At 48.5% G+C, this 14,812-nt stretch overlaps 1 protein-coding gene across 2 annotated transcripts in view; it reads right to left on the bottom strand.

Moving 5' to 3' along the window:
* Positions 1–14,812, bottom strand: part of rnf213b (ring finger protein 213b) — a 43,683-nt gene that overhangs the window by 5,607 nt on the left and 23,264 nt on the right. The window contains exons 39-59 of one of the 2 annotated variants that reach the window (XM_083932496.1): positions 14,665–14,765; positions 14,020–14,199; positions 13,763–13,908; positions 13,574–13,673; positions 12,252–12,363; positions 11,882–12,086; positions 10,662–10,852; positions 10,174–10,296; positions 9,126–9,227; positions 8,802–9,044; positions 7,596–7,680; positions 7,480–7,514; positions 7,296–7,393; positions 6,631–6,781; positions 6,375–6,540; positions 4,638–4,732; positions 4,301–4,549; positions 2,665–2,797; positions 2,456–2,539; positions 1,011–1,179; positions 62–263 (exon numbers count right to left, since the gene is read on the bottom strand). In XM_083932496.1, the coding sequence (XP_083788622.1) occupies positions 62–263; positions 1,011–1,179; positions 2,456–2,539; positions 2,665–2,797; positions 4,301–4,549; positions 4,638–4,732; positions 6,375–6,540; positions 6,631–6,781; positions 7,296–7,393; positions 7,480–7,514; positions 7,596–7,680; positions 8,802–9,044; positions 9,126–9,227; positions 10,174–10,296; positions 10,662–10,852; positions 11,882–12,086; positions 12,252–12,363; positions 13,574–13,673; positions 13,763–13,908; positions 14,020–14,199; positions 14,665–14,765 (2,970 nt within the window). Of the gene's footprint in view, positions 1–61; positions 264–1,010; positions 1,183–2,455; positions 2,540–2,664; positions 2,798–4,300; positions 4,550–4,637; positions 4,733–6,374; positions 6,541–6,630; positions 6,782–7,295; positions 7,394–7,479; positions 7,515–7,595; positions 7,681–8,801; positions 9,045–9,125; positions 9,228–10,173; positions 10,297–10,661; positions 10,853–11,881; positions 12,087–12,251; positions 12,364–13,573; positions 13,674–13,762; positions 13,909–14,019; positions 14,200–14,664; positions 14,766–14,812 lie in introns of both variants that reach the window. The other variant, XM_083932495.1, reaches the window with a different exon arrangement.

A 14,812-nucleotide genomic window follows, 5' to 3' on the forward strand; every position in this document is an offset into this window, starting at 1 on the left:
CAAAGATTAGCATAATGTTTGCTGACATCCACACGATCTGTGTAATTGCTGTTGACCTTACCGCTCGGATGAGAGGTTTCCCGGCCAGGAAGCGACGGGCCAGCTGGGTCTGGATGCCCAGCAGGTCGTAGCTGTTGTCCGTCTCCCCGCCTTTCTTCAAGGTGTAGTGGCAATGGGATAAAACCAGAGGCAGCAGCTCTCTCTCGGGGCTGCACAGGGTCAGCTGGGTCTCTGATATCCTCTCTAAAGGAACGCTGTATTCACTGGGGAGATAAAACAGGAGGATGTCCCATCATCAGCTGAGTTTATCAAGAGGAATGGTTTCAAATGGATGCAAATAGCCATTCAAACGAAAAGATTTAGAAAACTGTGCTTGGTGAACACCCTGCACTGTCAGTCTGAACAAAGCCTCAGAAATCAACTCAAATTGCTGAGAAACTCTGGCCCGGTGCCAGTGGCGCGCAGACTGTTTGAAGGGCAGGGGCGAAGAGGGAAAAAAGGGCACATATAGAGCGCCCTTACCACTGAAGAGGGCATTTTAGCACATGTTTCTGCTCCTAGAGGACACTTTAGCACATGTTTTGGCTTCTAGAGGACACTTTAGCACACGTTTTGGCTCCTAGAGGACACTTTAGCACATGTTTTGGCTCCTAGAGGACACTTTAGCACATGATTTGGCTCCTGGTGGGCACTTTAGCACATGTTTTGGCTCCTAGAGAGCACTTTAGCACATGTTTTGGCTCCTAGAGGACACTTTAGCAATGGTTTTGGCTCCTAGAGGAAACTTTAACAGGCGTTTTGACTCCCAAGAGAGCACTTTAGCACATGATTTGGCTCCTAAAGAGCACTTTAAGACAGGTTTTGGCTCGTAGCGGAGACGTTAGCACAGGTTTTGGCTCCTAGAGGGAACCTAAGCACATCATTTGGCCCCTAGAGGGCACTTTAGCACACCTTTTTCAACAATTGGCCACAAGGGGGACGACTGCCCCCCCTATGCTGGGTGCACTGACCTGTCCTCTTGGCGGCTCGCTCTCACCAGGCTGTTGTGAGTCTCCGACAGGAAGTCAACCAGAATTCGGAGACACGATCCCGGTCCACGTCGGCCCGGTGTCAGAAACTCCCCAGAGCTCTCGGTTGTCACCTCCTTCTCACACAAGTTCACATCCACACCCAAGTCTGCTGCTATATACACACACACACACACACACACACACACACACACACACACACACACACACACAGGCAGAGTAAATGAAGTCATGCGGTGAAGGAAGCAGACGGACACACAACTCATCACGTCTGTGCACAGAAGTGTGAACTTTAACACAGATTCAATCAAATCATTATTTTTCTTTCTCTATTCAGTCTCATCATGATTTAACACATTTATTTAATATGTGCAATAAGAAACGTGTTATTTTACAATGCAACAGAATTAAGTCTTAATGTGTTCTCTAATGAGAGACGACGTGTTTTCACTACTTCACTGAATATTATGAAACCAAACACTGGAGACTGTTTACACTCAACACTGCGTCAAACTGATTTAAACTGAGATTCAAACACTGAACAATGCTGCAAACATTAAATCAAAAAATGTCTTTAAAAAATAAAAACCATGACCACATGTTTCACTCCCAGCAAAAAAAGCTCAAATCTTAACTTCCAAACGTTTCATTATCGTTAATATTCACATTAAAGGTCGATTATGGAGAAGGAGCAGAACAGCTCCATCTAGTGTCTCAAGATCGTAGCCCCAACAACAAAAAATAAGTCCAGCGGTCGGGTTGCCAGGTTGGTTGCCAAGTGTGTCAGTGATGACAGGGGACGACTTATTTGGACTCATCAATGACTTTGACAACAGTATTTAACGTTCACCAGTCTGCAGCTGAAGTTTCTTTGATCTCTCAACTCAAAATTATTCTTGTTTCTGTGGCAACAACAGGCAAACCTGGCAACCAGCAACACCCAACGCTATTGGCTGCTACCATGGAAACACAACGGGACAGAAAGTCACTGTCAAACCCGTCAAATTTGAAAAATATATATTAATTCAGAATCAATCAATTTTTTTTATGGAAAAGCAAAACTTTCATTCTGTTCCCCTCAAAACACCCGTGGGTGGATTATTATTACTATTTTTATTATTTAAATACAGTTTTTAATAAAGATTCCACATATTCAACCTTTAAATATAGCAAGGTTATTAAATAGATGAATATATATGAAATAAACACTCCTGTGTGAATGAAATACTGAACTTTAGTGCAAAATATAAACTCTAAGTACTTCTCACGAGTCAGCGTTTGCTCGTTATAATCAGTTTTTTAAATGTAGTTATTTATCACAGTGATCTGGATAAATGATTCCAGTGTAAGAAGATAAAGGATCGTATCCAGTAATGGCCCAGCTCGTGCAAAGTGACAGAGTTAAGTGTCAGCGGAGTCGTGCTCACAGTTGTTTGCCACCTCTGCTCTGAGGCGGTTCCACACTTGGATGAACAGCTTCACCCGCTCACGCAGCATCTTCTTCTGGTACCCTGACGAGGAGAAGGACAGCGTTTGTTCCCAAGTGTTAGAAACAGACCATCATCACATCACGCTGGTTGTGCGTCAGCTGTGTGTGTGTGTGTGTGTGCGGTGTCAGCGGCGGGGTTCACATCACCTGCTGGTATCTGCTGTAACATCTGAGCGATGGTCGGAGCTGCAGAGTGTGACGGGAGAGGAAAGGCCCTCAGCAGGTCCGACTGTAGAGCAGCCAGCTCCGGCAGGTGATGCAGCTGCCTCACACAGTGGATCTAAGACGGGCAGAGTGAGCACATGTCAAACAACGAAACAATATACTGACAGGACTGCAGAGAATATGATATGATAACATGAAGTGATGCAACAGTGAACGACAGACCTGAGAGAACAACACGAGCTCCGGACTGGAGCTGTAACTTTTACTCACTGTAGGACACAGACCTAACTTCCTCCCCCTGTGTTTTTTTTTTGTTTGTCTGATATTAAACAGAGTTCAGGTATAATATTATGCAAAGAGCCAAGAACTGATTCATAATTGGTGCTCAACTTTGTCGCCATTAAAGAGTCGCTTTATGCTTTATAAGGGCGCACTCCCACTGTCCATCCATCCCGTGCCCGAGCACGTTTCACCGCTAAAGTCTGGTTCGTTTGACCAGTGTGAGTGCAACCGTACCGCGTCTAGGAGCGGCACGCTTGCCGTCCACGGCCCGTTTGGGAGAGGTGGGCTTTAGTAAAGCACGTTTGCACGTGTACGAGCACGAGCGTGCGCACGTGTACGAGCACGAGGCCTACGGCGGTTCTGAGGTCATTTCCTGTGCGCCTGTTGGGACGTAGAAAAAAGAAGGAGGGACCATGCGCGGACATTTCAAACAATGGCGGTGAAAGGTTCACGTTGGTGTGATGCGGAGGTGGAGTGTTTACTGCAGATTTGGTCGATGAAAAGATTCAAAAACAGTCGACAAGACGCACAAAAACTCCGAGGTCTACGGAAAGATCTGGAAACAAAGCCACGCATCGCCATGACGTCATCAATGCGTGTGACGTGTTACGGCGTGATGACGTATACGCAGCAAGAAGCATTCTCCGAGGCCCAGGTAGTGTGAGTACAAACGGGCCTGGAGGGGGGGACAAGGACCCTAAAGCACGGGGCACGGGACGGAGGCACAGTGGGAGGGCGCCCTAACTCCCAGAATCAAACAAATCTAGAATAAGAAATAAGAATAACAATCCTGTATTTTTGTACCGGGGCATTACATATCCAATGAAGAGCAGACAAATATCACGTGGAGATATTATTGATCAGGGCAAAGAAAGCTATAACAAGGAAATGGAAGACTGAAGAGACCGTTCACAGACTCTGCATCACGGAGAGACTGACTCAAAATGGATCAGATCACAGAGACCTGAACTGCTTTTAGTACCTCTGTTACAGGGCTAGAAGGGCCAGTCTATTTAATCTTGATGGAAAATTAGTAACTGTGACTTCCTTTGTTCAAATGTTCCTATTTTCTACTTTGTCGATTGAAAGGAGAGCAACAGCTTGGAGAAGTGTTCGCACAATCGTCCAAATGCATGTTTTTGCTTGGCTCTGTATGTGTGTAATGGTGCTGAAAGGACTTTCTATGTTTCTTCCTGATAAAACAACAAAAATGTAATAATCTTCAATACATTTGGTGATTCATATGATGCTTTTTTAGTGCTTTTGTCTCAGGACATGTCAGAGCTGCTACATCAGCTGGATTGTTCCTCCACTGCGCCCCGATGAGGATCCATACCTTCCTGAGGAACAGGCTCAGCAGGGTCAAGGAGCCGCGTCCTCGTGCTTCCCCCACCAGCTGAGAGAAGCGCTCCACTGTCATCGTCTCGGGCAGAGTCCAGAAAGAGGAGCGGTGCGTCGGGCAGTCAGCGGGGAGGGACAGCATGGCCCCGGGATCCCCGAAGAGCAGCTTCATCAGGGGACTTCCAGAGAGTCCGTCATCGGCGCTGATTCTCTCCTGAGCTTCAGACAGGTTCTTCTGCAGATCCTGACAAACAGGCAGGAGGAGGAAACACCATCTTAACACCCTGTAGTAAAACATGTCACCAGATCTCAGAGAACATGGCTTTCCTTACTTGAAGTATCGGGTCGATGGCAGAATCACAGACGAGCTTCTCCCACTGCTGCCGTCCTTGTCTGGAGGACAGACCCGCTCTCGCTCCACGGGAACCTTTGGTAACAATCAGCAGAATTACGCCACTTTTTTATTTTTGACATTTTCTTTTAAGCCTCGTGTTCTCTGTTTAGTTTAGTTTTTCATGCAAAAACACGGCTTTTTTTATCTGTGCTGGTCTCAGCAGGAAGCCGGTGGATTGCTTACTCCGGGTAGGGAATGAGTCCTGACCCCAAGTGAAGGAGTTCAAGGACCTCGGGATCATGTTCACGAGTGAGGGGACGATGTAGCGTGAGTTTGGCCGGAGAATCGGAGCAGCGGGGGCGGAGCTGCAGTCGCTCTACCGCACCGTTGTGACGAAAAGAGAGCTGAGGAAGGCAAAGCTCTGGATCTACCGCTCAGTCCTGGTTCCTACCCTCACCTGTGGTCATGAAAGCTGGGTCAGGACCCAAAGAACCAGGTCCAGGTCCAAGCGTCTGAAATGTGTTTCCTCAGGAGGGGGGCTGGAGTCTCCCTTAGAGAGAGGGGGAGAAGTTCAGCATCCGTGAGGAACTCGGAGTAGAGCCGCTGCTCCTTTGCGTTGAAAGGAGCCAGTTGAGGTGGTTCAGGATCATCTGGTAAGGATGAACCCTGGGCGCCTCCCTAGGGAGGTGTTCCAGGCACGTCCAGCTGGGAGGAGGCCTCGGGGAAGACCCAGGACCAGGTGGAGAGATTAGATCTCCACACTGGCCTTGGAACGCCTCAGGATCCCCCAGTTAGAGCTGGTTAATGTGGCCCGGGAAAGGGAAGTTTGGGGTCCTCTGCTAAAGCTGCTGCCCCCGAGACCCGACCCCGGATAAGAGGTTGAAGATGAGATGAGATGAGATTAGACTACGGAAATCTATTATCTATGCATTCCTCTGCACAGTGTCTTCATATGGTCGACTCAGACGACCACGCTTCTTCTTTAAGGTTCATTACCAACAGTAAAGCTCGCACTCACCACTGTGACTTATACTCTCCGTAGGACGGCTCCGTCATTGGTTCACCTTCATATAAAAGCCGATTCTCTGTGTGCTTCCTTCTTATTTATTCTCTCTCATTAAACTATAAAGTGCTGTCCAATCCTCTCTGTGTTCTCAGGCTGTGATGGTTTCTGTCCCACACGTCCGCACAGAACAGGAAGAAGTGCATTTGCTTTGTTTGCGTCCTCAACATGGAGTTTGCTGCAGGACGACTTCCTTTAAGTGCTTTTAAATCAAAAATGAAAGACCTTCAGCCTCTTGTCCCTGTCAGGGTCGCGGGGGAGCCAGAGCCGATCCCAGCTGACGCCAGTCTATCACAGGACACATAGAGACGAACAGAGACAGACAACCATTCACACCTACGGGTGATTTAGAGTCATCAATGAACCCAACACCTGCACGTCTTTGGACTGTGGGAAGAAACCGGAAAAACCCACGCAGACACAGGGAGAACATGCTAACTCCACACAGAAGGGCCCCAGCTGGGATTCGAACCAGGGACCCTCTTGTTGTGAGGCGACAGTGCTGACCAACGCACCACTGTGTCGCCCTTCCTAAGTCAATGTTTCTAATGTTTTAAAATGTTCTCGCTTGCAAAAATGCCTCTTTTTACTGTTGTTTGTAATTGATTTGATGTATTGTAAGCTGTGATTTTGTCCTTGTGTTCTGTTTGTAACTCTGCTGCTTCCTGTTACCTGGAGTGAAATCTGTGCAGGTGTTGAGGATCAAATGAAGCGTCACCGCCGTGTTGTCCGTGTTCTGATCCAGCGTCTTCCCCAACACACGCATGTCCGTCTCCAAGTGGTCCCACAGGAATGTGAAGACGTCGTGCGGCCTGGGGTGGATCATGTCACCAACTCCCTACAACAACACCACCACCACCACAGGAGGAGCTTTATTACATGATTCAATACAACTGATGTGTGACATGTTGTGCAAACTGAGCCTCACTCTGTTGTTTCTTATGGCGCCTTGGAGCATGGCGAGGTGCGTGAACAGCCTCAGGATGCACGACTGAGCGTAGGTCAGCTGTCGTTCAGGGGCTTCAGACCTCCGACGAGCCTCTCCCAATACGTGTCCTGTCCGAGTCTGATCTGCATCACTTCACACACATGAAGAGGAGAAACACAGATTAAGCGGAGCAAAGCTGGGTCATGACCGAAAGAACCAGGTCACGGGTGCAAGCGTCTGAAATGTGTTTCCTCAGGAGGGGGTCTGGATTCTCCCTTAGAGAGAGGGGGAGAAGTTCAGCATCCGTGAGGAACTCGGAGTAGAGCCGCTGCTCCTTTGCGTTGAAAGGAGCCAGTTGAGGTGGTTCAGGATCATCTGGTAAGGATGAACCCTGGGCGCCTCCCTAGGGAGGTGTTCCAGGCACGTCCAGCTGGGAGGAGGCCTCGGGGAAGACCCAGGACCAGGTGGAGAGATTAGATCTCCACACTGGCCTGGGAACGCCTCGGGATCCCCCAGTTAGAGCTGGTTAATGTGGCCCGGGAAAGGGAAGTTTGGGGTCCCCTGCTAAAGCTGCTGCCCCCGTGACCCGACCCCGGATAAGAGGCTGAAGATGAGATGAGACAAATATTTGACTGTAAATTCTGTTCGACTGAAGAGATTAAGACCTTTGTTTTTGAGTGAATCCAGCCACCGGACTGTGGTTCGATCCCCCAACTTGAGCTCCGCAGTCTCGGCATGTTGACAAAACTACAGGTTTTCCACACTGTGGGACATTACAGAGGCATGATTATATGATTTGTTGAATTTTTCTCAATGACGTTGCAGAGAGAGACGCGGAGCAGTTCATACCTCTGTCACGACGAACGGATGACCATTGGGACAGTCTGTGGATGAAACGCAGCGTTTGTCTCCTGATGGACTGTTCACAGAGACAACTCCTCACCTTCATAATGTCAGATACTCACAGTACAGCTGTGCTTTTCCGTCTTTACTCATCCACCGTCTGACTTCACTTGTGTGATCATCGGGCATGGTGGGCAGAAAGGAGTCCTTGGAGGAAAGTGTGTTATAATAAGGTCTTTAATGTTTAAGTGGAAGTCCGGCGTAAAATCACCCCCAGGGTCTTTTTCGGCAAATAAACTCATCAAATAAGCCATGGAGGAAGTTTTTTCCATGTAACAACGATTAACAGAGGAATCCGGGAGAGTGGCTAACAGTGATTAGCTCGGGGCAGCACGGTGAAGGCATTCAAAGGTCTTTTTTAACCACTAATGCTGCTGAAAATAACAGCAAACCTCTGCAGCAGCATGAGAAGAGTCCCTACACACACAACAAAGCACCAATGGTCTCCTTCCACTGTAATGGACTTTACTATGAGAGGAGCTGGTACAGGGGCCAGTAGGTAAGTCTTTAAGGGTGCACTCACACTGTCCCTCCGTACCGTGCCCAAACAGGTTTCACGGCTAAAGTCTGGTTCCTTTAACCAGTGTGAGTGCAACCGTACCGCGTCTAGGAGCGACACGGTTGCCGTCCACGGCCCGTTTGGGAGAGGTAGGCTTTAGTAAAGCACGTTTGCACGTGTACGAGCACGAGCGTGCGCACGTGTACGAGCATGAGGCCTACGGCGGTTCTGAGGTCATTTCCTGTGCGCCTGTCGGGACGTAGAGAAAAGAAGGAGGGACCATGCGCGGACATTTCAAACAATGGCGGTGAAAGGTTCACGTTGGTGTGATGCGGAGGTGGAGTGTTTACTGCAGATTTGGTCGATGAAAAGATTCAAAAACAGACGACAAGACGCACAAAAACTCCGAGGTCTACGGAAAGATCTGGAAACAAAGCCACGCATCGCCATGACGTCATCAATGCGTGTGACGTGTTACGGCGTGATGACGTATAGGCAGCAAGAAGCATTCTCCGAGGCCCAGGTAGTGTGAGTACAAACGGGCCTGGAGGGGGGACGATGACCCTAAAGCACGGGACACGGGACGGAGGCACAGTGGGAGGGCACCCTTAAACACTTTAATAAACTCTGGGTTCACTAACTACGTTGTTGGTGCTTTGTTTTCTGTGTAGGGACTCTTCTCGTTATTTGTTGGAAAGGCCCTGGGATGATTTTAAGCGGCGGCGCTGTGTGTACTGTCCCTTTAAGTGAGAACTAAAAAGTGTCTTACTGTCACATTCTGAGGCTGCGAGGCGATCTGATAGAGAGGAACCAGGAGCGGGTTTCCACTGAGGATCACAGAGTCCAGATGGACCAGCAGCTCCAGGAGGGTTTGCCTCCGCGCCGAAACATCCGCGCTGATGTGGAGACTGGAGCCCGGTCCGCCGATGCGATTGGACAGAAGTGCACTGCACAGCTCCCTGAACTCCTGTGACTTGACGTTTTTCAGGAGCTCCTCCAGCCTCGCCCTCTCCTGTTCGTGAAGAGCCACGTGTTAAAAAGAGACGTTTACACACAGAACACAAATCCAATCAGACGCCCCCGCTACAGTTACCTGTGGGGAGGGAAAGGTGCTGACGTCACGGGCTTTGTAGCGGCAGGTGACGTGTCTGAACAACGCCAGGGCCAGAAGACTGATCTGAGAACCTTTCAGCTTCTGCAGAGACAACGAAACAACGCAGATGTGAAAGAGCAGTACAGTATATATTTCTGAGGGTCTGGAGTAGGGCTGAGCATTTTTATAGATTCTGCGATATAAATTGATATTTTGTTTCCCAATAAACAAGTTTTTTAAGCCGCTAGTATCGATACATAAATCCCTTTCATATCCCGGTGTGAGCGATTTGGTCGGCAGCCGCTAGTGACGCTGTAGAGCAAGTTACCTCTTTGCACAGACGTCTACCTCTTCCTGTTTGCGGAGTCAGAGCGCGGAGATTCAAGAAATGGCGGCGTTTATAAATCCAGCTTAAAAGCAGACGTGTGGGAGCTCTTTGGGTTTAACAGGAAGAAGGAAAGTGATGACTTAGACGAAAGCATCGTGGTTTGAAAGCTGTGTCACACAAACGTGAAATAATCCAGAAACACCACCAACCTACGAGCCTAAAACGCCACCATACGGACAAGGTACTGTTAACGGAGGACCCCAACACTTTAAGTAAAATGTTTAAGTGTTTTTCCTAGTGACTTGAATTATTGGATGTTCAGAACAGGCCACTTGCTGCACTTTTTAACTCTCCATTGTTAATTTAACACTGCACTTTATTTACTTTTCTAATGCTTGTTGTAGTTTTTGCACTGTTTCAATAAATGGAGCTCATTTTCTCAACACATCTTTGATTCGTTTTGTCCGAGCTGTCGACTCTCTGTCCACTCAGACACATGTTGTGTAACTGATATTGTAGTTTTCGGTTCAATTAATTCAATCCAAGTAAATAGAAAACTAGCAAGATGTCACCAAAACCACACTGTCCCTTTTAAATCTGTCAGAAAATTACGTGTGTGTATCGAATCATATCGAATCGTATCGCTAACTGAATATGGTGATATATATCGTAGTGTGAGGTTGGTGTATCGTTACAGCCCTAGTCTGGAGTGTCTCTGACCTGTATTTGTGTCCTGAAGGTGTCGGGTTTGTTGTCCAGCAGGACCTGGGCCACGGCGTCCCTCGTGGCTCGGTACGGCGCCCCACAGCAGAGGAACTGGTCCACGTTGGTTGGAATCATCCTCTTTGAGGAAGAAAGAAAAGTCAGTGTTTGTTTTCCTTCTGAATGAAGCTCAAAGCTTCTTTTTGCACAGTTTCAGCTCATGCATCATGTTTTCTACTGTTGGTCCTTAAGGTTACATGGCTACACAACTAAAGACATTAAACATCCTATTCTATACTATTCTTCCTAAATATGTTTCTTGAGCATAAAATTCATTCCTTAAAATGTTGTCATTATAAAGAGGGACGTGTGGACGGGTGATGCAGCCTCTCTGCTGCAGGAACTTTAACTATTCAAGGCTTCCTATACAGTTTTTATGACTCTTATGTTTATGATAAAGTCTCATTTTCTTTCTCTCTCTCTGTGTCTCTGTCAGATGTCTTTACCTGAAGTCTGAGGAGACGTGCGGGGAAGACCCATGTCCAGGCCGGGTTGTTCATCAGCGACAGTATGCTGTCCACACCAGAGAGTCTGTGAAGGGCTCGGAGAAGGTAAACCTTGTGCCAGTCGTTACCGCGGTACTCACACACGGCCTTCACCTGCTGCAGGTACTGAGCCTCCACGTGTTCATGTCCACCTGAATTTTATAAAGTAACACATGTCAATGGCATCAAATATTGTTTTAGTCAGTGTACAATTAAAGTAGGGTTTCTCAAAGAGGGCGGTACGGCCCCCTGGGGGGCGTTTGTACAACCTAAGGGGGGCTGGGGATGTTGAGGTTTTGTTTTTCACATTTTAAACTTGGTTTCTAACCTCTGCACTGTCTCAGCTACACTTTACTGCCTGTCTATGCTCAGTGTAACAGAGGTCATCCAGCACAGTCCTGCACACGCCTGGACTCACGCTTCATCAGCTATCGTCATCTCTTACGTAACGCCGATTTACAGAACCCAAGTTTGTGGGTAAACAGTTCAATCTCATCTCATCTTCAGCCTCTTATCCGGGGTCGGGTCTCGGGGGCAGCAGCTCCAGCAGGGGACCCCAAACTTCCCTTTCCCGGGCCACATTAACCAGCTCTAACTGGGGGATCCTGAGGCGTTCCCAGGCCAGTGTGGAGATCTAATCTCTCCACCTGGTCCTGGGTCTTCCCCGAGGCCTCCTCCCAGCTGGACGTGCCTGGAACACCTCCCTAGGGAGGCGCCCAGGGTTCATCCTTACCAGATGATCCTGAACCACCTCAACTGGCTCCTTTCATCACAAAGGAGCAGCGGCTCTACTCCGAGTTCCTCACGGATGCTGAACTTCAATAACCAATACAAATGTAGGCTACACGATTCACTGTGACGCATCCAACTTTAATGAACACATCAAAATCAAAAGTGCCGACAGTACAATGCCGATTACATAAATTATGGATTTATTCCTTCCCCGATAAACACTACTTTACCCATGTGCCTGCTCTGCGATCATGTTTTCTCCAATGAGGCCATGAAACCCTCGCAGTTACAGGAACATTTAATCCAAAAAGATCCTGACAAAGCATCTAAAGATCTACTTTAGGTCTCGCAAAGAGTAGGAGGGGGCAGTGGATCAAGGTCATGAGGGGTGTTTGCTCAATGAAGGTTGAGAGCCACTGAATTAAAGGATTAAGTTCAACGTTACACACCTTGAACTGCGGCTCCCTCCAGCAGCCGCGCAGCTGTGCTCAGGCAGATCCTCAGCTGGGCCGTGTTGAGCAGGAACTTGGCCGGGTCGTCCCGTCTGTCCGGAGTCTGTTTCCTGGCCATCCTGCTAAGGAATCTGATCTCCACTTGTCTTTGCTGTTCTCCGCTCTGTTCCACTTCTCTTGCTTCTGAGCACAACAAAGAGTCCTGAGAGAAACACAGAAAACCACATAATCAATAACAAGTGATGGCGTTCGATTATGTTTGAGTAGAAACACGTCGATAATAAGAAGTGAGCTCTTGGAGAGGCCTGGAAACAGCAGCACGGGTACGAATGATCACCAAAAACATAAGGATCAGGAGAAGTTTCACCTGGAAGCAGTTGACAAACAGCAGGTAGAGTTCAGTGCGGTCCTCCGCGGAGAGCAGATTCTCCTGCAGGTTGTTCAGGTACGTCTGAATGTGAGTCTTCACCTGTTCAAAACTGAGACACACGGGGATTCACACACATGCAGCTCATAGAAAAGTGCAACTGTGGTTCTGGCATCCTGTACTTTGTTAGTGTCAGTTTCAATGGTTTTTGGAGTGTAAATGTTAAAAGGCTCCAGCGTTGTGTTTGCGTGTAAAGGTAAAAACACTAAAGTGAGCTCTGACCTGCTCCAGCGTTGTGTTTGCGTGTAAAGGTAAAAACACTAAAGTTAGCTCTGATCTGCTCCAGCGTTGTGTTTGCGTGTAAAGGTAAAAACACTAAAGTTAGCTCTGATCTGCTCCAGCGTTGTGTTTGCGTGTAAAAGTAAAAACACTAAAGTGAGCTCTTATCTGCTCCAGCGTTGTGTTTGCGTGTAAAGGTAAAAACACTAAAGTGAGCTCTGATCTGCTCCAGCGTTGTGTTTGCGTGTAAAAGTAAAAACACTAAAGTGAGCTCTGATCTGCTCCAGCGTTGTGTTTGCGTGTAAAGGTAAAAACACTAAAGTGAGCTCTGATCTGCTCCAGCGTTGTGTTTGCGTGTAAAGGTAAAAACACTAAAGTGAGCTCTGATCTGCTCACGCTGGCTCTCGTGGCGTACGTGTTCCCGTAACATCCGTGTGCAGAGTTCAGGTAAACAACAACAAACACGTGGGACTGTTTCCATCAGTGGGACGTTCAAGTGTCCTGGGTGGGAGGCTGCAGACCGTGCTGCAGATCCCTGTCACACTGTACGGCGTCCTGCTTCTCCGCTGTTAGGGAGAGAAGGAGAAGGACGTTTCCCAGCATGCACCAGCTCTGGGTGCTGTTGTGTGGCCGTTCACAGCTCCACTTACACACCTGACGTGCACACTACATCCAATTTACACATTTTTGCGTCACTGTATGCACGAAAAATCCCCCTAAAGACACTCGTCTAAACCATCCATCCATCTTCAACCTCTTGTCCCTGTCTGGGTCGCGGGGGGGGGGGGGGGGTTGAGCCGGTCTCAGCTGACATTGGCGTAAGCCGAGGTACACCCTGGACAGGAACCCTCTTGCTATGAGGGGGACAGTGCTAACCACCACACCACCGTGCCGCCCTCGTCTAAACGCCGAACATAAAGTACGAGAACGCAACGCCACTTTTGCGTTTCCTTTCTAGATCGTCTCCGTCTAAGCAGCGCCTAAACAAGCAAAGGGCTTAAGTCCTCCCTTCACTCGTGCTCTGAAGTTGTTCGTTCTCTCACCTGTACTGCAGCAGCAGCTTCGGCAGCACAGATCGCACCACAGGACTGTTATCCACACAGTCCAGGAAGGGAGTGAGCGCTCTGGTCCTGTACACGTCTCCTGCATCACGCAAGAGAATAAATTAAAAGAGTTAAATGTCTCATTCTCACGGCATCCTCATTTATCTGGTTCCCATCCGTCTTACTCACCGTTAGCAGAGACGAGTAGGGAGAAGAGCAGCTCCACCACTCCCTCTCCAGGCCTCTCCCCCTCTGACAGACAGAACCTGGACACCACCTCCAGGAAGAAGGAGTTACAGCAGTCCCTGATCGCTGCCTGCTGCTCGAGCTCCGCCCTGAACCATGAAAAGAAAAGTTAGTGCAGAGCGGAGAGATTTAGTTGCTTCCTAAGTTTCACGAACTGTTGCACCAGAAAACGTGGAACAGAAACATTTTTCTGAACTCACTTGATGTCGTGAGAAACAGTCGGCTTGAAGCCGGGTGGCAGGTCCGTCCTGCAAGTAGGACAAGAAGGTCCGCGTGTCTGAATCCAGTGTTGGAGACACGTCAGACAGAAGACGTGCAGGCAGGGCAGGGCGGACGGCTCTTTGAGCTCCGACAGGCAAACTGAGCATGTGATGCCGAACCTTCACAGAACAAAACATCATCATTAATATTATTATTATTATCATTACTGCACTGTGAGACAATAATATAAGACATTCTGGTGATATTCATTATTATTGGGGCGACACAGTAGCGTGGTGGTTAGCACTGAGGGGTTCCTGGTTTGAATCCCGGCTGGGGCCCTTCAGTGTGGAGTTTGCATGTTCTCCCCGTGTCTGCGTGGGTTTTCTCCGGGTTCTCCGGTTTCCTCCCACAGTCCAAAGACGTGCAGGTGTTCGGTTCATTGATGACTCTAAATCACCCGTAGGTGTGAATGGTTGTCTGTCTCTGTTCGTCTCTATGTGTCCTGTGATAGACTGGCGTCCTGTCCAGGGTGGACCCCGCCTCACGCCCGATGTCAGCTGGGATCGGCTCCGACAGGGACAAGCGTTTGAAGATAAATGAATGTTTTGTATTGTAAAAATATTGTGGAGGCAGATTCTGACCTCAGATTCCTGCTGATGCACTCGTCATGGAAAGAGTTGAGGACGCGGATCAGCTTCTCCAGTGTGTCCACGCTCCGTACGTCAGGAGACTCCCGCATCAGCTGTTAGAAAACAAACGGTAAATGGACTTGTACTTATAAAGCGCCTT

Source organism: Echiichthys vipera (assembly GCF_963691815.1).
Source record: "Echiichthys vipera genome assembly, chromosome: 18".
NCBI lineage: Eukaryota > Metazoa > Chordata > Actinopteri > Perciformes > Trachinidae > Echiichthys > Echiichthys vipera.